This window comes from Phodopus roborovskii, unplaced genomic scaffold (assembly GCF_943737965.1).
Source record: "Phodopus roborovskii unplaced genomic scaffold, PHOROB, whole genome shotgun sequence".
Classification (NCBI taxonomy): domain Eukaryota; kingdom Metazoa; phylum Chordata; class Mammalia; order Rodentia; family Cricetidae; genus Phodopus; species Phodopus roborovskii.
In genome coordinates, this window is record NW_026125940.1 from 248,934 (window position 1) to 273,324 (window position 24,391).

A 24,391-nucleotide genomic window follows, 5' to 3' on the forward strand; every position below is an offset into this window, starting at 1 on the left:
TTCTTATTGTTTATATTGTTATAAAATCTGTCTCCTCCATTTATGTAAACCTTGACACAATATGCCAGTTCCAAAGGCCTTCATATGAATGTTTTTTTAAGTTATAAATCAGGGAAAATGATATTACTGATGGTTCCTGTCATCTGACAATAATAATAATAATAATAATAATAATAATAATAATGGTGATGATGAAAATGATGAGTAGAAGATGAGTTGTGAAATCTGAAGTTTAATACAAGGCCAAATTCTGAACCACGTAGGATTCTGAGCCTTTAAGATTTCCAGGAAATAGCTAAGGGAGACACTAAACTTTCTTGACAAGGGTCAGGGTGGGGACTTGAGCCAACTTTATTTGAAATTGAAAGAACAGGCTAATGCTGGGCTTGCTTCTGCTCAGGTATTCACCTAGTATAGGGCCCAGCACAGGAGGCATGCTCCTCTAAGGTAGTGGTATCTGGCTCCCCATTTGGTTAAGTGTTTCTAATAGACTTGCCAGATGATGCCCTATGCTCTCTCTTGACAAGTCTTATATCTACAGACCATTCCATTTTTCTACATTTCATTCACTGTCTAAGAAAATGCCAAGTACAAGCCAAGCAGGGGAGAGAAAAGAGAAATGGGAGGAAGGTTGGGCTCTAACTATTCACAATAATTGCCATTTACCGTGCTATGGCCTAAGCTGGAGTGGGTTAGGAACCTAGTTTGGTTGACCACAAAGTCCTAAGTCTCAAGCATTGTGCAGCCTGTCTCAGGGCCCATCTCAACTTATCTTACCCTGGAAGAGCTTCCCTAGATTAGAGTAGGACTGAGAGGCCAAAAGCAATCAGATGAATGGAACTGGGACTCAAATTCAGAACAACTGTATACAGGAAACTGTGTTTTTTGTTGGAGGTTCCCTTAGCGGCCTTTCTGGTGCCTTCCCCAGAAGCCAGCCTGGCTTGCCATTTCGAGCAGAGTTCCCTGACATGTAGGATTGCCAGATTAACAAATCAAAGGATACCCAGTTACATTTGATTTTTGGAGAAATGATGGACTATTAAAAATGTGAGTATGTTCCATCCAGCATTTAGGACACACATATTAAATAATTTACCTGGAATACCACTTAAATTGTGCATTGTACATTTAACCTGGTAGCCCTGCTTTGTCTGAACATGATGTTTCAGAGAAGGATGGGGACATTGGGGCTGACCCATACAGTGGCCTTAGCACACGTGAAGTTGTTACCCTGCTGCAGTTGGTAACTCTTGAGATACCTCTGAAAGTGTAGAGTTTGGACAGTTCTCCAGCACTGGTGAATGCTAATCAACCTGTCTTGGGTTCCTGAAGAAGTACCCAGTTTTCACAGTGAAAAACCTTCACATTGTGACATGTTTTTCTTGCTGGAAAAATGTTGGCTGGTGATGGTTTTAAACATCGAGGGGGTGGTGTCTTTGGAAAGCAACAAATGGATTGTGAGTCCTAACACATTTCAGTCTTTCTACCAAGCACATTTCCTAATTGTTGTTTTAAAGACAGGCAAGTTTGGGGGATCTCTAGAAGTCCTAGATCTGAAAGGCAGTGGTGCCAGAGATCACTACAGTTCAGCATCTGCTTGTTGTTTATGAAGCATTTCCAGAGTGTCACTCCCTTCACCTGGTTATTATTACTGTTGTTTCTGTACCATAGCAGAGGCAATGTACTAAGAATTTCATGTTCATTGCATAAATTCTGATTGTCCCTGTGCTCTATGATAATACCAATAGAAAGAAAATCAACTGTGAAATCTGAAGTTAGTAACCATATCAGTTCTCACCAGAGACTCAATCATTGCCTAGTGTCATAGACCTGATATGCTAGCCCTAGCAGGTCTGACTGACCAAATCTATGGTTGTGTCCAAGGAAGGAAGCTGGGCCTTTGGCTTGTTCCTAGTGACAGGTACTGAACCAAGGGCTTTACTATGCTTGACAAGTGTGCTCCATCTTCAGCCCCTGGATCTATGCTTTAAATCACTAAACTCTATATTCATGTAAATTCCGGACTATGTGAATGGTCACATGATGACTAACTAAAATCTTGAATACTACCATTCAAAGAATTTTCTTTTTGCTCAGTTATCATGGAGAGAGGATGACTGCTAGAAAACCAAGAAAAGTCGGTTTCTCCAAGAGCAGTTTTCAGGAAAAAATCCAGTCCCCCTAAAGCCCCCACCAGCCATTTCTCTGTTGTCCCTATTCTGAAAATTTGAGATTGAACAGCTTCTAACTCCAAGATGGATTTCTTTAGACTGAGGTGTGGTGCCTCTTTCTAAGGCTAAGACCTTAGAGGGATCTCTAAAGCAGTGTGCTGAGTGGACTATACTAGGGGCAGGCCATGCTGGCAAACCCAGTAAAAGTACATCCTGGTGAGAGTTTCCTTGTCTTTCTACCGATTCAGCTTCAGGCATGCAAGAGTGGCTGCACAGGACTGCTGCCATTGTACTCTTTGAAGTCCTACCAAAAATTGCTGGATTCAGTCTGTGGAAGTGATTGTGATGCCTTCAAAATTCTGAAAGATTTTAAAGGGTAACCCAAGGAGCAGGTAAGGCCCTCTTTGCGGGGGAGGGGGTCCTCCAAGAGCAACTCTTCTTAGACTCTGCAGTTTTTGACAATTACACCTTTAAAAAGAAAGCATTTTCCCTTGAGGGCCAGGGTGCATGCAACCTCAAAAGTTAGGGTAGGATTCAGGGACTGGCCATCAACTTGGCAGGTCCCTGAGGTGACTTCAGCTCCAGGAGCCAGGACCCTTTATCTTACTCCTGGTTTCACAGAGTTCACCCAGCAGCAGTGGGGTCCTTTCAGTAGTTGGAGAGTGGGAGAGCTCAACACAGGCAAAAGCCCACTCCATCCTACCTGGACACAGATGAGTTCTTATCTTTTTCTGTACCAGTTTCTAGGCTGTCACTTAGGCCCAGGCTTCTGCGCAGAGCAGCTGCTGGGGCTTGGCTTTGCTGGGGCAAGAGAGGGAGATAGGAAAGCAAGGACTCTCTGTGGGGGCCCACTTGCCCTAAGCTCCAGCAACACGGCATGCACTTACCTGAGGCATTTAGCTCTCAGCAGGGAGGACTAAGTCTTCCCCTGTTTCTTCATTTTGGCCATTGTCCTAGTTTCCCAGGAAAGGTACATTAGCTTCAAGGTTAGACAATCTGCTCTGCAACGCCCTAACTTTTAAGTTGTAGTGTCACAGCTCAGGGGACCCTTCAGCTGGCTATGGAGCCATACGCTTGGTCATGTTCCTTTCTAAAATGCCCAGCAAATTTTATTATTGCTTTTTTAGTACCAGAAGGTGTTGACTCATCTCAGTAAAGACTGCTCAGGGCTGTGGCTCAAAAAGAGGTCTGTGCAGCTGCTAGAGCAGGTCCCTCCAGGGACAGATGCAGTCTTCAGTGCTGGCGGAACCCGTAGGGAGGCAGAAAGGCTTTGTGCCTCTGGCAGACTATCTCCTGGGTGAAAGACTTCTTAGAATGGGCACATTTTTTTTTCCTGCAGAAAGCAGAGCTGGGACAGCCACTCCTCCCCTAACCAGCTGTGCCCCAAGAGGGTTTCCTGGGGGCTCCCACTCGCTGTAGCATCCTCATAAGCTGTGTATCCGAATATGGCAGGTAGAAGGGTGTAGGCAGGGTGAATGTGAACTGGGACAGTGGAGGGCCAGCCTAACCACTATGCTAATGTCCACCTGAAATCAGAGGAAGTGACCTGAATGACCTATGGACTGATGTCTGAAGGAGTTTTCAGATGAAAGTTTCAATAAAGTAGGCCTGAAATGCACATAGTTATCAACTACAGCCATGCTAAGGGAATAGAATAAAAAAGCTTCTCTTAAGCTCCAGATTTCTACCCCTTTCTCCAGGCTAGGTGCACCCTTCCCAAAATAGACATCTCTATTGGGAATGTTTTCCTTTTTGTTTCTGGCTTAGTCCGAACTTTAACTGTAATGATGCTTCTTTTTCTGATTTATTTTAGTCATACACAAAGTAAAGAAAAGATAAGATGAACCTCCATGTTTTCATGCAGTTGTAACAATTATCACAATTTGGCTGATGTTATTTCATTGAATCTTGCTACTGCATATTTTTTTAGAGTGGGCAAAGCTCAAGGATTGTGACATTTTGCCATGAAGATATCTAAAGTAAAGACTAAAAGGCATTTCTGAGGCTAAGGATGCAACTTAGTAGTGTTTTCCTGGAATGCTGAGGCCCTGAGTTGGATCTCCAGCATCACACATACTCACTGTCAGTCCTGGTGTTGTGATCATACCTAGCAAGCACACCAACAGTCTTTCCTGTCATGTGGTCTCTTCTGAATCCCACTTCTTCCAAATCCAACAACATATATAACAACCACTGCATTTTGAACATTCACTTTTTACTTTGCTTTGAGGAGTGTGAAGGATTAGAAACATGGGCCTTAGCAGTCAGAAGCCCACCCATCCCCCCGGCTGTTCTTGTTCAGGAAAGAGGCTCTGTATTCAAACATTCTTTCAGAGCAGAACAATTGTCCTAGCAAGTCCCAAGCAGTGAACCTGGATAGAGGTGTCTTCTAAAGGTAGTTTTGTCTTTTGCCTATTAGTGGCTCTGGGAATGCTGCTTCTATGTCCTCCATTACTCAAATGGGGGAAAAATGTGTTCCTTAGAGTCAGGTGACTATTGATAACCACAAAAGTAATTTTAATTCTGTTGCTTTTTGAATTTATGCATATGCATCTTCTCTATAGGGGCCGCCCTACTAAAGATGGCCGTTTTTAGGATTCTAAATGGGTTATGTGGACAGCTGATTTTTATACACTGATACTGGCTATTTGGCATTCTTTGGGTGGTATCTTTCTGGCTTTATTTATCTGAATACTTGACTTCTAAGTCGTTCTCTTTATTCTATCCTAAGTTATTAGCATCTTTCCCGTATAAACACACACACAATTCACCAGTGCCTCCTGTCCATCTTTGCATTGCTCTTTGAATTACCAGAAAAAGAGCAGCACCCTCCACAACCCCCCCCCCCCAAATCCTGCATGATCAAATTATGTGACATCTCTGGCCCTTAGCTCTTAGTTTTCTTGCCCAGAAAGACATGGCCAAACCAACCGGCACAAAGTTGGGTGTGGAAAGTACTATCTACAAATACACAGGACTTGAAAAATTGCCTGCCATTCTGCCAGTCTTCTGTGCCAGGACTGGAAAAAAAGGCCTGTAAAAAGTAGCCACCCACCTTCCAAATTTGACCTATCATGACATGGTCTTGGGTAGGACAAGAAAAGCCTCAACTCTAGATTCTCAAATGCCACCATTTGTGTTCAGGAACTCACTGGTACTGTACCTTCTGGTTCCTTTTCCACCTTCTAAGTGGACCTGGAGAAGTGTACCACTAGATTAGGCACTGTGTACTTATCTAGTTTCGGGGGAAAAGCCACTGGGCTTCTCTGAATGCTCTACCTCAGTGGGGCAAAGAAAATTTGCATTCTGTCCTTCAAGAATCTGGTACTATGGCATGATAGGGGAAAGAACAGATGGAATATCCAAATATTTTATAGTTAATTGAAGACAGTTGCACAGCTAAACTGAGCTATGATCAAGGATGGCCTGATTCCCTGGTGGTACTACAAGAACTGCATGAAGCACAGTGTTTACAAGTTTTAACACAATCCTGCTTTGTTCTCCCTTACAGGTCCCCAAGGCATGCCATGGACTGCTAGCATGAAGGCTGATGGTGCCCTCTGGAGGAAATTTGGGGGCATTGCAGAAGCCAGGCTGGAATGGAGAACATTTTGTTCAGCTCACTTAGGAGACCCAGTAAAAGCAGAATCACAGAAATGGGTAGGGTGGATGGAATTTATGGGGCTGGGAGCTTCTTTAAGACCTTTAGGGATTGTAGGGGGTACTTAGAACATGGCAGCAGAGGGAGTGTCCAGGCAGACTGTCAGATGAACAGAGCTACTACATACAACATACTAGATCTAAGGGATATGGAACCTCAGGGCACTGGGGAGAGTGTGACATAATCACCTGGCTGAGTGCCTTTCCTAAGCAATTGGCATAAGAGCAAGGCAGAAACAGGAAGATTTGCCCCATCAATGAGGAGAGAAGGAGGGGAGGAGGTAGAGAGGAAGGGACAAGAAAAATACCAGAGATGCAATAACTTGTAAGACAGTAGAGAAAAGGAGCCTCACAGGAAGATGTTAGATAAATTGGTATCTGTAAGTTTACTGGGGACTTATTTTTTTCTGAATAGTATAGTCCCAGAGACTCTGCTAATAATGTATAAAGGTGTATAAGAGCACTCAGTTTGAGCAATTTTCCCTGTACACAGATCTGCCTTCGCTGTTTGGGCTGTGGAGGATCTTTTTTCTCCTGCCCAGCATCAGAATGTGCAAAGTTTAGGGTCTTTTCTTTTTGCCATCATCCCTCTCCTCCAGAACCATTAATATAAGGATTATCCTACAACTGCACTTCCACAGCAGGCACAGTCTATGTCTGGAGGGCATGCATGGGAAGACACGGACTTAAGACCCTTAGCAATCAGTCATGGCCTTAGTCTGCTCTGGGAAATAATAACTTTAGTGTTCTGCAAGAGGCATATACAAGGGACTTGTATAGGAGCAAAAGATTTAGTCTAGAGCTAGTGTTGTATACTATACGGTTCTGGACTCTACTATAACCAGGCAGAAATGTGGAAAAGCATAACCACAAAAGAAGTTCAAAATACACAATATTTGTTCTCTTCCTCCACAGAAAATTTTAGGTTCTGTTTGCCTCTCCCCCGCATTGTCTCTCATTTCAATAACCTTATTTCTGAGGAGTATAGAGATGACAGTCGCTGCTCTTGTTATAGACCAATGAATTGCCTTAGGTCCATTCAGTAGACTCTTGCTTCTAAATCAGTAGAGTTATGACTGCCTGGGACTGCTGAACTGAGAGAGAAGATTGACAAAGACCACCACACCATCCCTTAAGGTTCACCTGTTCTAGAAAGTTATAGAAAACTTTCCCTAGCTAACATCACCACTTATATTTGGTACTCAGGTCCCTTCACAGATTTCAGAAATCATTCTTTCTAGTATAGGTGTTACATATATTCCTGTTTTTACTTCTTGACCATTTTTTTTTATATAAAATTTCCTCCGAGACAAGGACTATATCCCCCCCCACACACACACCTGACTGCTACACTCCTTGCTTCTCTATGCCTTGTCTTCATGTTCAGATGAGAATAGTACATTTCCTGGGTAGAAATTTGACTAACAGATTCCCAGATTGTGATAATGTCTTCTCTCAAAGTTAATTCTCCTCAGAAATCACCTATAACTTCTACTCTGGCCCTTTTCTTACTATGAACTTGGCACAAATTTTGACCTCTCCTGTGAGTCTCCCTTATCTAACTATATAATTATTATAATTCTAGGAGGAGGAGGAGGAAGAATGATTTTTGCTAACAAACAGGAAGGGGAAAGGTTCTAGGGTCAAGGGCAGCTAGGAGTGAGGGTTATCTGGTGCATATTTGGTAGCATAGCATGTACGTTTTTGATCCAGACCCCCTCATCAGGGTTACCGTTTCATATGACTTCAGTATGCTCAGACTGAGATATGACACATTAGATAGACCCAAGGCTCAGTTGGAGGATTTCAGGATCCCTCCATTTAATTCCCACCCCCAGTTCACTTTTCAGATAGACGCCAACGAAGTTTTAGAGAATCTTTAGAAAAGAAAAAAAAAAAGAAAGAAAAAAATGAAACAATTAGAAGTGAAAGGCAGAAAGAGAAGATGGAACCCTTAAAGAAGGGAGTATCCCAAAGGAGGTGGGGACAAGGGGAGGAGAAGGGGAGGAGGAGAGGAGGAGGAAAGCGAGCCTGTCTCTTTAAGGGGGTTGGCTGTCAATCAGAGAGCCCTTTTCATTGCAGGAGGAGAGGACAAAGATACTCAGAGAGAAAAAGTAAAGGACAGAAGAAGGAGACTGGACAGACCAGCATCCTTCCAGCTGAACAAAGTCAGCCGCAAAGCAGACTAGCCAGCAGGCTACAATTGGAGTCAGAGTGCCAAAGACATGGGTGAGTTTCCAAAACTTTAGCATCAAAGATGCAGGCATAGGAATGCAAAAGAGAATTTCCAATGTTGGGGCTTTGGGTTTCCAATAGTTTAAATGAGTTGTCTTTTGGCACTTGTTTTCTGTTTAATTCCTTAGCGTTTGGTAATATTAACTCCTTCTCTTTTGTACTGAGCATAATGCTTTCTTGCCAACGAATTCCATCAGAACATGTGGAGTCCCACAGATCCTTGGAGAGAGTGCCCAGCAGGATGGATATGGCCATGTGGCTTTCCACCCCTTCACTTCCTTCCACTTTCTCCTTTTCCCTGATCTTAAGGCCCTGGCTATGGTGGGGTCATCTGTAACACCGGTTCCACTGGCAGCAACTTGAATCTTGATTATAACCCTCAGATGTGTCACATACTCACTTCCCTGACATAAACTTCAGAGCATGTTTGGTATCAATAGGACAGAGGAAATGGGAAAATTGACATTCCAGATTCAGAAAAATACAGTTCACAATGGTTTTGTGAATAGATATGGATTATCTATTATCTACATCTAATCCCTGTCTATGGGGATATATATATATATATATATATATATATATATATATATATATATTGTATGTGTGTGTGTGTGTGTGTATGCGCGCATGCACAGCTCAACATTCCTAGTAAGTGTCATGGACTTAGCCTGAATCCCTGCTATAACAAGAAAGCATCTGTCTAAGAAGGGCACTTGCTAAGTTGACTGAGACCTGAGGGCTTTTCTCTGTTTTGTAAGGATGGAAGCTGTGAAGTTCTAGTGTCCAGCAGCATCTATTCAGAGTAAGGTGTGTGGAACATAAGGTACTTTGCCTAGGTGAGATACTGCAGAGATGTGTACATATTGCTCACATTTGGGAAAGAGACTCAGTTGTCCTCTGTATTCACCATGCAACATAGTAGCCAATACATTGACAGAATCCACAGAAGTAGTTTTTCAGTTACTCTGAAGTGTTGTTAACCTTCCATTTTTTTCCTTCTCAAGTCACTGAGGCAACTGTTACAAGCATATGTGTCAGTAGGATTGTTAACAGGGTGGCAAACTAGACTGGGACTCCAAATAACCAGGTTTGGATCTCAGCTCAGTCTCGAATGAACTCTGCAAAATCGGGAGTGTCACCATGAATCGCCACTTCATTGTGTGGAAGACAGAGGCAACAATAACTGTTTCGTCTACTTTCAGGGTGGAAGATCAAGTAATAATGATGGGGCAGTTCTGTCAATGTAGCCAAGTTCTATATGCATTATAAATTCTGATGATACCAACTGCTGTATAACAATGCATGTCCAGGCTGGTGCTTCCTCTATCGAAGGTTGATGGGTTTTTCTCTGTGCACCCCCTGTATGTTTGTGTAAGAACAATTTGACCACCAGAGTGCAACAAGGTGAAAACAATTACGGGAAGAGTCAGTTCCTACTCTGGACCCAGGAACCCTACCTAATGTGAGTGCAGCTGATTGAGTAGGTTGTTCCTTCAAAAGAGAGGGGGAGTGCAGGCTGGATCATACTTCCTCCAGAGATAAAGCCTTGAAGAAAAGACAGGAAGAAAGAAAATGATCACAGAAATGTTTCTTTCCTCCAGATAAAAGTCAGCACATACACACAAAAGGTGTCACTAGGATGGATATTTGGGTAAGCCACATATGTAGTAGGGATATTTGACACAGTATGTGAGACAGCGCGAATTCTCAGCCGTATCTGACAAGGCAGTGAAATGCTATTGTTTCTGATGTGGAGTGCATTGCTATTTAAATTCTTTTTTTTTTTTTTTTTTTTTTTTTTTGAATCTCTATCAAATGTGGCTTTATTCAATGACAAGCACTTCTCTGTGCTGTTTAACTATTGCATAGACAAGTCAAATCAAAAATCTTATCCGAGATGAAGCTGTGTGTGGTGGCCCATGCCTATAACACCCTAGGAAGCTGAGGCAGGAAGGTCAGTAGAAATGGCCAGCTAGACAACAAAGGGAGACTGTCATTCAAAAAGGTTAAGTGACCCAATCCTTAATGCAGAATTCATTTCTTTGTCAATAAACATAGTCCTCTGCTTAATCACCACCAGAAATAGGCAGCTAAATACTTTGACCACAAAATCTCTTAGGATTGGAAATGAAGCAGAGTACCAAATTCATTGGTGTCTGAGCAAAAGGTTTATGGACAGTGAAATAGCTTATTAAAACCTTGTCCAGACTTGGCAGGGAGATGCCTCAGATGAGTCTTTGGAATAACAATGGAACTGAGAAAGAGCCAAAGAGCCATAGTGAATATTTTCTGCGCAATAACAATGCCATCACTGAGTAGCAAAACATCGACTTCCTCAACCTTGTCATCTGAGAACAGTGCCGGTTACCCTGGCAACCAGGCTGCAATGCTTCCCTCCAAGTGTGGCTTGGAAGTACAAAATGTGGAGGCAGAGCAGAGGCTGAGTTCTATCAGGTACCTGAAGACCATCTGAATGTCATTACAAGCACCACAAGAATGCCAGGACCTAAAAAGAAAACAGATGTAGACCATCGTGCTTACTGACTCTTCCTAGAGACACTGACTAAAATGATTCCGGCAGGACTCTTCCTAGAGACCTGACTAAAATGATTCCGGCAGCCTTCGATACATCACTTCTTATCTGGCTCTGCCTAGCCAGGAGTGCTTGAAAAGCTTGAGACATTAAACAGTTGGCCCTGCTTTGGGGGCTTCACCTTGGCCCTGAGCCAGGACACCAAGAACCTAGTCCACATCCTGACAATAATGTTCTGCAGGGCTCTGAGTAGTGACATCTTTAACCCAGGGAGAGAGGGAGAGGGTAGGAACAACTTCATGTCCCACCCAAGTCAGTGACAAATTTTTCTTTTGTTTGTTTGTTTGTTTAGTCGGGGGAGGGAGGAAGAGAGGAAGAGATTGTATAGCCTTGAAAATCATCACTTGGTTACAGTTCTTTAGCCTTAGAAGAAAAAGACAAATACTGTCTCTGCCCACGGAACTTTAGATTTAGAAAAGTTCAAGTCAGGGCAATAGCCTGATAAGGAAAAGCCATAAGTCATGGTCAGTGAACAGACTTTTATCATCCACAGGCCTTACCCAGTGTTAAAGTTACATCAAAGATTCAGCAAGTCCTTCCTTAGCCTTTGCCAAATAATTAAGAGTGATTTCTCACTCTTAATTGGAGCTCTTTGCTATGCAAGGCTTTGAAAAAGAATCAATGACATCCCAAGGAAGAGGGTGAGATTCTACAGGTCAGCTTGACACTTTAACTAAGGAAAGAGGGTAATCTGGTAGCATAAGGTACAGCTACAGCTACACTTGTCTCTAGTGACAGATTACTCTTCATTTCCCCACAACTAGACAAGGTAGAGGGTAGAGACAGTGATCAAGGGACAGATTTAATACAGCCTAGCTTGTATTTGGGCCTACAGATGTTTGTACATGCATTGCATGCCCCCCCCCCTCTCTCTCTCTCTCTCTCTGTGTGTGTGTGTGTGTGTGTGTGTGTGTGTGTGTGTTTCAATCTATATCTGAAAAAGAACATATGAAGTACAGCAGGCCAGGTACTGTTCCTGGTGGTGATAGCAATAGGCGTTAGCATTCATAGAAGCAGCAGTGATAATAATACCCTTCTAATAAAGAGGTTGGAGTTCTTTTCTTTGTCCGTATGACTTGACTGTTATTCAGGCTTGAATCCTTAGGCCTCAATGCCTACAAAGCCCCCTTTGAATGTGGTTTAAGTGCTAATATCATACAGAAAGACAGTCATAGGCAAGGCTTTGTCCTAACAATATGAGACCAGAAGCAAATATCTCTGTCTCTGTCACTTCCTTATAATTGTTGTTTTAATTCTAGAACCCCACCCATGGATTTCCATCTATCCCTGGTACCAGTCACAGCTATTCTAGAATCTTGGCCATGTTAATGGCTATAGGCCCTGATCAAGGAAGCCTCTGTTTGTGAGTTGAGGTTAAGGGGTGGATTCTGGGAGGAGGGGAAGACTACAGTACAGATTAGAGACTTAGGGAGATGGGACCGGTTTCTCACTCAAAGAGCTTGCCTGTTGTTTAGTTCTATTGTATAGCATTTTTCTATCTCTCCCTTTGTCAGCTGGATTCAAGAGACAAGCTGGGAATTGTGCAGGGTACAATTGGTCTCTTTCTCCCATTCCTTTCTATGAAAGCCCTTCCTCTCCTCCCTTTGATGAGTTCCAAGATTCAAACTGGATTTCCATCATGGAGCTAGTCCTTGAGGTGTGCCTAGGGCTTGGGAAAGGAGGGAGGGTGTTGGAGCACTTGGCTCTTGCTTAAAGAGACTGAGTCAGGATCAGGACAGTCAGTGGGATGGGCCGTAAACTGAGAGTCAAAATAGTACTGTTGGTCTCTGACAGAGAACATGATAAGAAGGGAGGTTCTATTCCAGATTGGTCATGCTTGTTTGGGGGAATATGAAGATTAACCAATTCTGAACTAATGTCTTCTGAACTAATAGTTTCACCACAGGATTTGTTTACAACCATTTTAACACTGGATAATAAGTAGCTTTGGTTTTGAATTTAAGAAATAAATTTGTTCTCCCAAATAAGATTGGAAGTTTTCTGAGGAAAGAGAATTGGGCTCTTAATTTCTTTCTATTTCTTGCTGCATGTTATTAGTCATGTGGTTAATGTTAGTGTCCTCAAGCCACTCAAACACAAAGAAAAAGAAAGCGTCATTAATTTTCTCTGTGATCACTCATCAAAATGAGGCATTTAAATCTCATTGAGTAGCAGTTGTATTATGTAATTCTTTTATACTAACTCTACTACATAACAATTTATACTTAGCTGGGAAATGACAAAATTCCTTTTAACATTCAAACCCTGTTAACCCCGAGGTATTCTGAAACAGAGAGCTTATGGTTTTAGGCTGTTGCTCGCTTGTTTCCCAAGTTTATTTCTTAGATTGTGCAAAATCAAAGTGAACCCAATGGCCTTTTATTCAGAATGCTTTGACTGTCAACTACTGTGATGAAAAGATAGTCTCTTTTATGTTCTGAGGTTTCCGCTGTTGGAATTCACCTTTTGGCATTTGCTTGGGCAGATTAGCCAAAATTCTGTACTTCCACTGAACTTAGAACAAACATTGCATCTGAACTTTGAGGAATTTAACATCTGATGCTTATTTTGATATTGTTGAAATATTTTATAACCTTACAGCAGTAGAGTTATCTCAGGTCCCTTGTGTTGGGTTCCACACATGAGAGAGACTCACTAAAGTCTGTGGCCTTGCTCCTTGCTGTGAACAGCAGTAGAGCAGAAAGAGGGCGTTAAGTTATTATCTGAGAGCTAACAAAACAGAAACAAACAGGTGTAAAAAATACAGTATCAGGTGGTGATTTAGAGTTGCCCTCAAAGTTTTGACGCCCAGTAAAAACACTGAATGTGACATTTTCTGGTTAGTTTGATGACCATCAAATGATCCTATGTCCAAGATGATCAATAATTCTTTGTTTTATCACTTGGTGATAAGAGGGGAAAATTGTCCTTAGTACAGATGATGTAGAAGGGCATCCATCAGCTAAAGTATTGAGCAGCTTTCTCTGTTTGGCTGACAAGAGCTCAATTTCCTGATCACACCTGCCTCACCATTATGCCATCCCATGCTGAAAATGCTGGGGTCAGTCAATGGGGACGGGATGACCACTTGCCAGGGTAGATGGCTGTCTTTACCCTGGGCTAAATAAACAGTCCTGCCATTGTTTACTGGATCTGACCCCCTCCCCACCCCCGGGCCTGCGGGGCCTTGCAGAATACCAATGAGGCTCCTGAGATCTCAGGAGAAAACAAGGCTTCTTTGTCTGGGCAAGTTATAGAGGGCTGTGTCCAAAGCTTGACCCTTTGAGAGAGAAAAAGGGAACAGTGGGGTCACTGGCCTCCCCTCCCCCACCTTAGGCTTCAGAGACCTTCTTTACTATGAGAAGAGTCTAATAGTCTGAGGGTGGAGAGGAGTTAGAAGGGCAGAGAATGAAAATGGTGGTGCTGTTTACTTCCGAGATTTTTTTTTTTTTTTTTGTCTTGACTTCCTGAGTACATGTAGTATTGTGTGGGTACAGTGATCAGTTTCAACTGGTCCACTTTTCTGCATGTATTGTACACATCTGTGCAAGTGTGCATATGCACACACATCATATGTCGGTATTGAACATCCTCTCTTGCAAAGTTCATGTTGAGTAAACTTGGCATCAACTCACAGCAGCACAACTACAGACCAATGAACAGCCTTTTGTGGAGTGCTTCAGTTTAGGGAAAATGAAAGGGATCCAGCTCAGCTACAAATGTTTCCTACATTCCTTGGCTTGGGCTTCTAAGCCTTATCTCTAATGCAATGTACAAGGATGTCAAAGAAGACACTCTTTGAAGGCCAGGAAAGGCTGTAAAGGGTGGGTAATAGGGCTTACATATTCTATGGTTCTGATAAAAGACACAAATGCCTCTGTCCCAACTTTTCCATGATACACATAATTTGATCTTTCAACATCTGTTGACATTGTGTGGAAATCACAACATTTTTAAGAATCTGAGGTTTTAATAAAAACTGAGCTCATATTAAAGGGATCGGTCAATGAACTTATGTTTCCGCTGGTACCCTGTTATAGATAGTTGAACTTGGCTTGGAGAAATACATGAATATGAAAGTCCAAACTTTAGAAAATTTTCATTCTATAAGGAGATAAGGAATTACAACATACTTATTACTAGCTAATATTTTCTCAGTCACGTTTCCTGATTATCTGTACATACATTTACTATAAGAATAGATTATAAAAATCAAATAGTCTATATGTGTATGTATATATGTATATGCATATTTTACTAAATGTATGTGTGCAGTTATAGCTTATATATTATATATATGTGCATATATTAAATACAGACTGTGTCTACATATACTATCTGATATATCTATATATGCATATACATTCTATTTAAAGATCTTAACATTTTCATTTTTCCACCTTTTGCAGATCTGGTCAAGAGGCCAGAAGGAACCGCATGTTTATCTGTCTAGTCAGTCATCTGCTTGGCATATCAGTTTCATTTCACATAACACCAGTATTTGGGCCATAGTTACTTCTAGAGTCTGTGACTACTTTGTGTACTTGTCTTGTCTCTCAGCAAAACTGTCCCAGGGCTAAGAGGTACCTGGTCTGGAGATTTTGGGTATTCTTAGCATTCTAAGACAACTGTATTCCAAGGTCCTGCATGTTCCTCTGGCCCACATCCCATGCTAGAAAACTGCTGTGTCCATTACAGAAAGTCTCTTTGTGGCTGTACCAACAAAATCTCAGTGTAATTTTGAGGGTACAGAAACTGGGCAAGCTCCAGTGGTATGGAGAAAACATGCAAAGCATGGGGAAAAAATCAAGCCTACATTAAAGTATATTTTTGTAGACTAGGGTATCAAATGCTCTGAAGCTGAAGTTATAGGCAGTTGTGAGCTGTCTGACATGGATTCTCTAAAAGAGCAGCAAGCACTCTTAACCAGAAAGACATCTGTCCAGCCCCAAATCTGTATTTGTATTCATGATGATGATAATGGATGTTGATGATGGTGGTGATGTGCAAAGCAATCTTCCTTGTCCTATGCCAGTTTCTTTCTTTGCAAGGATTTGGCATACCTTGCAACAAATACACATCATATGTGGGAATATCCAGAAACATGCAGTTTCCATCGTATCTTACACCTGGAGTGCTCTTTCAGTTCAAATTGTGTCTGAAAATACTAACGTCTATGGTCAGTACTCTTTCTTTTGAAATTCAAAATGTGTAGAGAGCTGCGAAGTGCCGCGCCTTAAAGATGGTGCTGGCTTCTGCCTTCCACCTTCCTGATGGTGAGCACTCTCTGTCATAAACAAGTCCTTATTTGGCTAAGCCTGTTCAGCTTGCTTGCTTCCATATAAGAACAGTCTATCTGCAGGGTTCACGTGGCTCATTGGGGTTGGTCAGCGCAAGGAGATTTAAGCCTGTGTGGGCATTTCCCTGGGGTTAGAAGAAGAAGCTTATTCAAGGATCCTGATTAAACTGCTAGAAGAAGATCTCCCCTGAGTTGTGTCTTTCTTGCTGGTCGAGGTTGGGCGCGACAAAAATGTATTTACTCTCTGTAGCCATTTACTTGGTTTCCTGGAATTGCTGGTGGAAAATAGTATACCTACTGAATTCATTCTTCCTCAGTAAACTGAAGACTCCAACCTGGCAGAGTTTGTACTTTTCTGTTTTCATATCCTATATACAGTGCTGAACACATTTATTCCACAGTTGATAAATAATTAAAGTAAAAGGGGAGCTAATCTTACCACCTTCCTGGATTGCCACTTGAATTATTTGATTCCTTTTAAACACCCATATATTCTATGTATTGAAGATAAGTGTTCATTTTTAATAATGGGACAAAATAATGATTGTGGGTCAATGTCACATCCCAAAAGCTAAAACCTGTAGATTATCCTTTAGAACTCCCAAGATAACCACTCTCTGAGCTTGGCAGCATGGGCTGTTTGGCCCAACAGTGGATATGAGTGGATCAGTTACCTATTATGCATACCTGACTTCCCCCTCCTCTTCCCTAGGCTTGTTAGAGTGCTGTGCAAGATGTCTGGTAGGGGCCCCCTTTGCTTCCCTGGTGGCCACTGGATTGTGTTTCTTTGGAGTGGCACTGTTCTGTGGATGTGGACATGAAGCTCTCACTGGTACAGAGAAGCTAATTGAGACCTATTTCTCCAAAAACTACCAGGACTATGAGTATCTCATTAATGTGTAAGTACCTCCCCTCTCTCACACCCATGTCTTTTTTCCCCCTCACCCTAACTTGGGGGGTACAAAACTCATCAGCACCTTAGTAACTAGTAGGGGACAAGTGTGGAGCCAGCTAGATTTCCTAACCATCCCTCTGTGTACATCCCCCATGCCATGTTGGAAGCTCTAAGTGAGGGATAAGGTCAAGTTCAGTAAAGAGGTCTGCCTCCTCTCACTGATCCATGTTTGCTCACACATGGTCCCGTTTCTACTAGGTACGTTCAGTGTTGCTGGAATTGTCTCCACAATAGCAGGTGGAGATCCAATGATGGAGTAGGGTGGAGTTCCTGGTCTTGGTCTGACACACTGTTTTTGTGTACTTGGGCTTAGTAATAAGTCTTCCCTGCTCCTAGAGCAAGTTGGGCTTTCTTCAGGTTTGTATAGCATATCTCTCCTGTGGAGTAGCAATTCTGAAGGATCAGTTTAGGAAGGGCAAGCTTGGTTCTCTAGGGTTCAGGATAAGAAGGAATCGGGGGAGAAGAGAGGCACACATGCTTTTACCCACATGCTACTGCCTGGCTTCATTTACTTCAGTGAAGAAAAGGCAAAGGAACACAGAAGAAACCTAGAGTTTCCTCTCAAGAACCTCTAGCTACTTATGCATGTACCTTCCTAACTTACAGAAGATCTGTGTCCTCTGAACAAGGTTGTCTGGACTCTTCTGTCAATACAGGATTCATGCTTTCCAGTATGTCATCTATGGAACTGCCTCTTTCTTCTTCCTTTATGGGGCCCTCCTGCTGGCCGAGGGCTTCTACACCACTGGTGCAGTCAGGCAGATCTTTGGCGACTACAAGACCACCATCTGCGGCAAGGGCCTGAGCGCAACGGTAACAGGGGGCCAGAAGGGGAGGGGTTCCAGAGGCCAACATCAAGCTCATTCTTTGGAGCGGGTGTGTCATTGTTTGGGAAAATGGCTAGGACATCCCGACAAGGTGATCATCCTCAGGATTTTGTGGCAATAACAAGGGGTGGGAAACAATTGGGCGTGAGTCTGTAGCCTCGTTCCCACCCAAGGTCGGGTCCTCTCCAGAGGCCTGGTTTTGGGATGAGGAAGCGATGGCTACAGCCGAACGATATGGTCAGGAAGAACGTGGTGCCTGGCCTGCTTAGCCTCACCTCTCAAAGGTTCCCTAGAAAATTTCATCTCAAACTGAAACACATGAATTTTATATGATGCTTTTTTTTATAATAAGACCATTTCTAACCCATCTGTTGGCATCTCTTTATTTTGTTCCTAGTAGAGACTATAAGAGTGGCCCAGACTATATAATAATCTAAAATGCTAGTCATGGGGTTGAGACTTAGACACGTAACCTGAAATGGAGGGTGGACCATAGAAATTAAAGTACTGATTCCAAGTCACAGTATTCTTGGATCCTATACTTTTGGGGGTCCTAGAGAGAATTAGGCTAGATCTGCATATTTCCCATTTATCTTTGGACTAGCCATGTTTTAGAAAGGCATGCATTGGATTTAAACCTCCATAGTTAAAGATCTTTTGGGGTTTTGAACATGTGTGTGTTGTGTGATGACTTTTTGTGACCAGCAGTTAGCTTAGAATGGTTTTAGATCTTAAATTTAAATCTCCTATTGGCATTGTTCAGTGACTAGGGAACAAAACTCCTGTGGCAAAGAACATCTTGTAAGCTCAGCCTAAGGCACAAAATGGCACAACTTTCTTTCAGGACTTTTTTATTTTTACTTTTTTATACCTTCTCTGCCCTCCAAATCCCCTGAAACCCCTCTAACCCAGGGATCCGCCTCACTCCAACTCCTATCCATTCCCCCTACCCTCCATCAATCACACTTGGGGCCAGTTCTCTAAGAGACACTGCCAATGATACTTCGCAGAACTGCCCTGCTCAATAATTTCATTTGAGGGAGATGCCTGGAATCTGACTTTACTGGCACATGCCACTCCAGGATCTTCCAGTTTGTATTCCAAACTATGTATGTTGGTGCTGATTTTTTACCATCCCATGTCAATTGTTTTAGTTTGTGGGCATCACCTATGCCCTGACTGTTGTATGGCTCCTGGTGTTTGCCTGCTCTGCTGTGCCTGTGTACATTTACTTCAATACCTGGACCACCTGTCAGTCTATTGCCTTCCCTAGCAAGACCTCTGCCAGTATAGGCACTCTCTGCGCTGATGCCAGAATGTACGGTGAGTTGAATGTGGGAGCCTTAGATTTCCTATCATCTATAAAAGCAAGATGTACTTGTTTTTGTCTTAAGGCAAGGAGGATGGTGATTATTGAAAGATATAAGATTATGAATAAATGCATGTTAGTTTACTAATTTCTTTCCTCTGAAATGGAGGATCCCTTGAAAGTGAACATGGGAATTATGGGAGTGTTTGTTTGTTTGCTGTTCTTGCTTTTTTTCTATGATTGACTGCTCTTACCAACCCCCAAAGCAACACATTTCAATACTATAAGATTTCACCATTATTCAATACCACCTTTGCTTTTATGTAAAGCTTAGAAGACATCAGGTTTACTGCCAGGATAGGGAAGGTAAAAGGACTTTGGAGCAAGTCTCTACATGAAGGCTTGTGGAGATTGCTCTTTTGGAGTTTACTCTGCTTGTGGAGATCACTTAGCATTATGAGGTTGACTTTGCTTGTGGAGATCACTCTAGCACTAAGACGTTTATTCTGCTTGATTTTTGCACTTAGGTGTGCTGCCATGGAATGCTTTCCCTGGCAAGGTTTGTGGCTCCAACCTTCTGTCCATCTGCAAAACAGCTGAGGTAAGTGAATGATTAGGGTTATTTTGAAATAAATTGGCTTAAAACACAGAATTTCAATCCCATAACAGAAGTTTCTCCTCATGACCTTCAATTTCAAGTATGATAGTATCTCCTTGTTGGACTTTGAATAAGCAGATATCCCTGCTACGAAATGATGGTTAAGTGTGCCTGAGTCAAGAGTATACTGATTAAAAGTAAAAGTACCTATTTTCCTCAAAGTTGCATCAGAAATCTTAATTTCCCAAACTCACCTCCTTAAAGGTAAAATGGATAGCTTTAGTAAAATTTCCCAAATGGAAAAACCTTCATTTTGGTTAAAAACTTGTCAAGAGAATGGGCTGTGAGCAAAGACACACATGGGCTCTGTATAACACTTTACATTTGGAACTCCTTCATCTTCAATGAGAGGTGAAATAAGTACAATTGAAAAAAAAAAAGATATGTGTCATAGAGGCAAGGGATAAAAGCAAATCCTGGGGAGGAAGTCAGAGAAACATCATCTTTGTAAAGGAAGTATTGACTTTAAAATTCAGGATCCTAGGTACAACTATAGGAAACAGTTAATTATTTGGGATCATTAGTATCTTTTCTGAGCCTTTGGGATACTGCAGGTGTAAGGTACTATGATTGACGGTGGCAAATGGGAGGTTGACACTTAGGGAAGTGAAAATTTAGTTAGAGACACAAAATTAACATACAGGTGAGATAGCAACCCATCCAGAAAACTGCATTCACTATTTATAGTAGATTCTGCTTTTATTTCCTGTTACAAGAAATAATTCTCTTGCACACATTTTCCTGCAGTTCCAAATGACCTTCCACCTGTTTATTGCTGCCTTTGTGGGTGCTGCAGCCACACTAGTTTCCCTGGTAAGTTGTTTTAAAATAATATTAGATAATACGTGGTCCAGGGAAAGCTTGAGTGGCATCAGACTGAGAATACTAGAGAGACTCCTTCAAATTTGGAAAAGCTGGAAAGAAGTTATGAGAAGGGACAGCAAGGTGTAGGACTCCATATTTCTTCCATGGGATGTCAAGGCACTGACAAGAACATGGAATTGTTACTAAACTCAATTTGCTTTGTCCCAGGATCCCGTATAGTATAAACATCTTAGATAATCTCTAGTGGATTTAATTACCCTCAGGGAAACTGGAGGGTCCTCCTGACATTAGAATTATTATGCATATGCTGCAATCCTATGCCCAGGTCCTGCAGCTAGTATTAGTATAGTACCAAAGCAGTGTGCTCTTCCTGACACTAAAGTCAAAGTGGTTTACCTCAAATCTCTGAGGTTGCAGTTAACTCCAAGGAGGATCTCACAGAATCCTCCTCAGTACCTGGAGGCTTTCACAAAAAGCCACCTCACTTCTACTTTGTAAAATCCGTTGACACATAAGAGATAGGAGGGCTATGCTGCATGAAGTAGCTGTGTGTCTACAGCAACACTTTGCGACCTCAAGTCACTTAGACATGCTGATGTGACAGAGCACAGACATAGTTAATTTCCTTAAGGAAATGTCAGTGATTAGCAGAACCTAGCTGTGGAATACATCCTTATTGATTAGGTTATCTGGGAATGGGCTGTTGTCTAAGTGTGTGATAGAAGATTTCTGTTCACATTTATAGAAAAATCCACAGGATGTGCATTTTAGGTTTTTTTTTTTTTTTTTTCAGACAGACAATTTCCTTTTATTTGGTTGTGATTTTGTTTCAACTCACCCTCATTCGTAAAAATTTCTACCCTCACTCATTTTCTCTCTTCTGTTCCCTACAGCTCACCTTCATGATTGCTGCCACTTACAACTTTGCTGTCCTTAAACTCATGGGCCGAGGCACCAAATTCTGATCTCCTGTAGAAACTCCCTTCTGTCAAATAGCGAGGCTCTAACCACACAGCCTAAAGTGTTGTGTCTCTTATCTTAACTCTGCCTTTGCCACTGATTGGCCCTCTTCTTACTTGATGAGTATAACAAGAAAGGAGAGTCTTGCAGTGATTAATCTCTCTCTGTGGACTCTCCCTCTTATGTACCTCTTTTAGTCATTTTGCTCCACAGCCGCTTCCTGCTAGAAGTGGGAAATGCCTGAGAAGATGATTCTCCAGCTGCAAGTCATAGAGGACTGAAAACTCTAAGTCAATTTGGGAGCATCTCCTGAAGTCCAGGATGTACTTCCTTCTCAAAGGGCATTTCCATTGAGAAAAACAAAGTGGAAAGAAAGATTCTCACAGAGAGCACAGGAATGTCCTTGGTCTCCTTGCCATCAATAGGAGCCAAATATATTATTCTCCTTGATGCACGAAACCAAGAACTCACTCTTATCTTCCTATTTCCACTGAAGACAGAAGCAAACGAAAGAATGCTAGCAAAGCAATAGCATTTGCCCAAATCTGCCTCCTGCAGCTGGGAGACAGGGATCAAAGCAAGGATCTTTCACCCTTAGAAAGAGAGCTCTGACCCCAATGGCAATGGACTATTGAAACCCTAACTCAGGCAGCCTTACTTACTGCATAAGGGAGCACAGTGTCTGTGTAGACAAAGGGAGCAAATCTGCCCTTACACTTCATTAGGAAGAGAAACAGTGTTGTCAGGATCTTCTCACTCCCTTCTCCTTGATAACAGCTACCATGACAACCCTGTGGTTTCCAAGGAGCTGAGAATAGAAGGAAACGAGCTTTCATGAAATAAGACTGTGACTTAAGAGCAGCAGTTGGTGGAGGCTAAAGGTATAACTTAAGATGGCCTTCGGGTAGATGCAAGATAGTTAACTCTTTGGATAGCATATCTGTTTTTTTCTGTCAATTAATTGTGTCCTCTGGCCTCTGCCATATCTTCACAATGGTGCTCTTTTCCTGGGGTTTTATTCATTCACTCATAGCAGGTGATTTGAAGATCTTGATTAGTTTGATAATGATTCATTTTCCAATTGTTCAACTCTCTCTTATTTGGAATTAGAAAGGGATGGAGAATGATTTTTGATTATTGTTTTTTTTTTTGGGGGGGGGGAAAAAAGGAAAACTGAACACTAAGCATCACAAAATATGTGAAATTGTCTAGTCCCATGAATTTATTTGGATTTTCCACAAACATTCTGCCATTGTAGAAATAGGCTTGGTAAATTTGAACCTCAATTTGAATTACCTGTCCAATAGTTTTTTTCTAACAAATGACAGATGATTTTACTTGTTAATGTTATCTTGGCATTTTGTCAATTAGGTTTAGCATAGAAGTTATTGTCTCTTGGTATATGTAGGTCACATAATAGATTGTACCATCTGTCACCTGTTCATTTGGTTAGCTTCCATGGAGATCTGGAGACAGGAAGAGGACAGACAGAAAGAATTTGTAACCGGAAGAACTCCCAGATTTCAAGATTATCCTGTATGTATTAACTTTGGGGTTCAAAAAAATCTCCAGTCTGTTTTTATTGAAGGAAAGGCTATTATACATCTTGTATCATAGATTTTTGTCATTCTTATTCCCCAAAGTGGTTTCCGCCATGGTGAAGGACTTTAGAAGAAGACAGTGAGACTTGTTCTTGGGCCAGGATATAGGATAAACTAGCACGATACACAAGAGTGAGGAGAGGGGAAGGGATATGTAAGAAACCAATCAAGATCAAGGAAAGTAAAATAATCTATATCTTTTATTTTGTTTTTATTTAATAACATAACAGATAACCAACTGTTCCCTGAAGACCTCACATACATACATACATACACACACATACACATACGCATACAAAGAGAGTTAATCAACTGCAAGTGTTTCCTTCATTTCTGATAGAGAGTTTTGATTTTAACAACATAAAGAATAAACTTTTAGAAACTCATCTTACAAAATGTATTTTATAAAATTAAAGAAAATAAAATTAAGAATGTTCTCAATCAAACACTGTGTCCTTTGAGTGAATTGTTCTGTTTGACCTCACCAATAGTAACTTAATTACAGCTAGCTCAAGGTAGTCATATATTTTTCAGGCCATGTAGTTATTTTTTATACTATTTCTGTGAAAAAATATAATAGATACATACATTCTTTCTTTTTTATACCTAAAGAAACTAAGAAATACATGCAAAATGAACAGCAATTTACCTAAAGAAACCCAAATCAATGCTTAAATATGTTTTCTTGAGGCAGGGTTTCACTATGATCCTTGGTTGTCCTCCTGGAACTCTCAATGTAGAGCAGGGTGGCCTTGAACTCATAGAGATCTGCCTGCCTCTGCCTTCAGGGTGCTGGAATTAAGGTGTGTGCTACCATGCTGGGATGAACTCAGGTCTCTATACCAGTTCATTTTCTGTTTAATGGTTTATTTTTTCTTGGGTTTCAGAGTGTTCTGCTCACCCTGAGTCAGTAAGGTTTACTTTTCCAGTGTCATTGTGGTGCTCGGGCACTATTGTATTTAGTATTAAATTATTTTTTATCTTCTCTCAAAATTGTCTAGCTGTCCAATAAAAATATCCTGGTACTTCCCAAGTGAATAATACATAGTTTCACTTGGGAAGTACTAAATGAGTGGTTTGCAATTGAACGTCTATAGACATGGGATGATATAATGAGGACAGTATAAGTTAAACATGCTGTGGCAGCTCAGGATTTAAAATGAATTAATGATACCCACTACCGTGGAGAGCTTAGGTCATGAGCTCACCCAACATAACATAGACAGTGCTCTGATGACCAGCCTGAAGAAAGCTAACTTAAAATTAGCTATAGATTTGTCTGTAGCTATATACTTGTG

At 41.6% G+C, this 24,391-nt stretch overlaps 1 protein-coding gene across 2 annotated transcripts; it reads left to right on the top strand.

Annotated features, from left to right (window-relative positions):
* The first annotated feature begins 2,447 nt into the window (after positions 1 to 2,447).
* Positions 2,448 to 22,638, top strand: Plp1 (proteolipid protein 1). Of its 2 annotated transcripts, XM_051179068.1 has the most exons (9): positions 2,448 to 2,563; positions 5,683 to 5,831; positions 7,914 to 8,060; positions 16,671 to 16,857; positions 17,570 to 17,726; positions 18,895 to 19,063; positions 19,577 to 19,650; positions 20,455 to 20,520; positions 21,426 to 22,638. In XM_051179068.1, exons 3-9 carry the CDS (start codon positions 8,057 to 8,059, stop codon positions 21,495 to 21,497), a joined length of 729 nt encoding a protein of 242 aa, XP_051035025.1. In that variant the 5' UTR covers positions 2,448 to 2,563; positions 5,683 to 5,831; positions 7,914 to 8,056; the 3' UTR covers positions 21,498 to 22,638. The 2 variants fall into 2 exon arrangements, with proteins under 2 accessions (XP_051035025.1, XP_051035024.1); XM_051179067.1 differs by lacking the exon at positions 2,448 to 2,563 and having other exon boundaries at positions 17,570 to 17,831.
* The last annotated feature ends 1,753 nt before the right edge of the window (positions 22,639 to 24,391 follow it).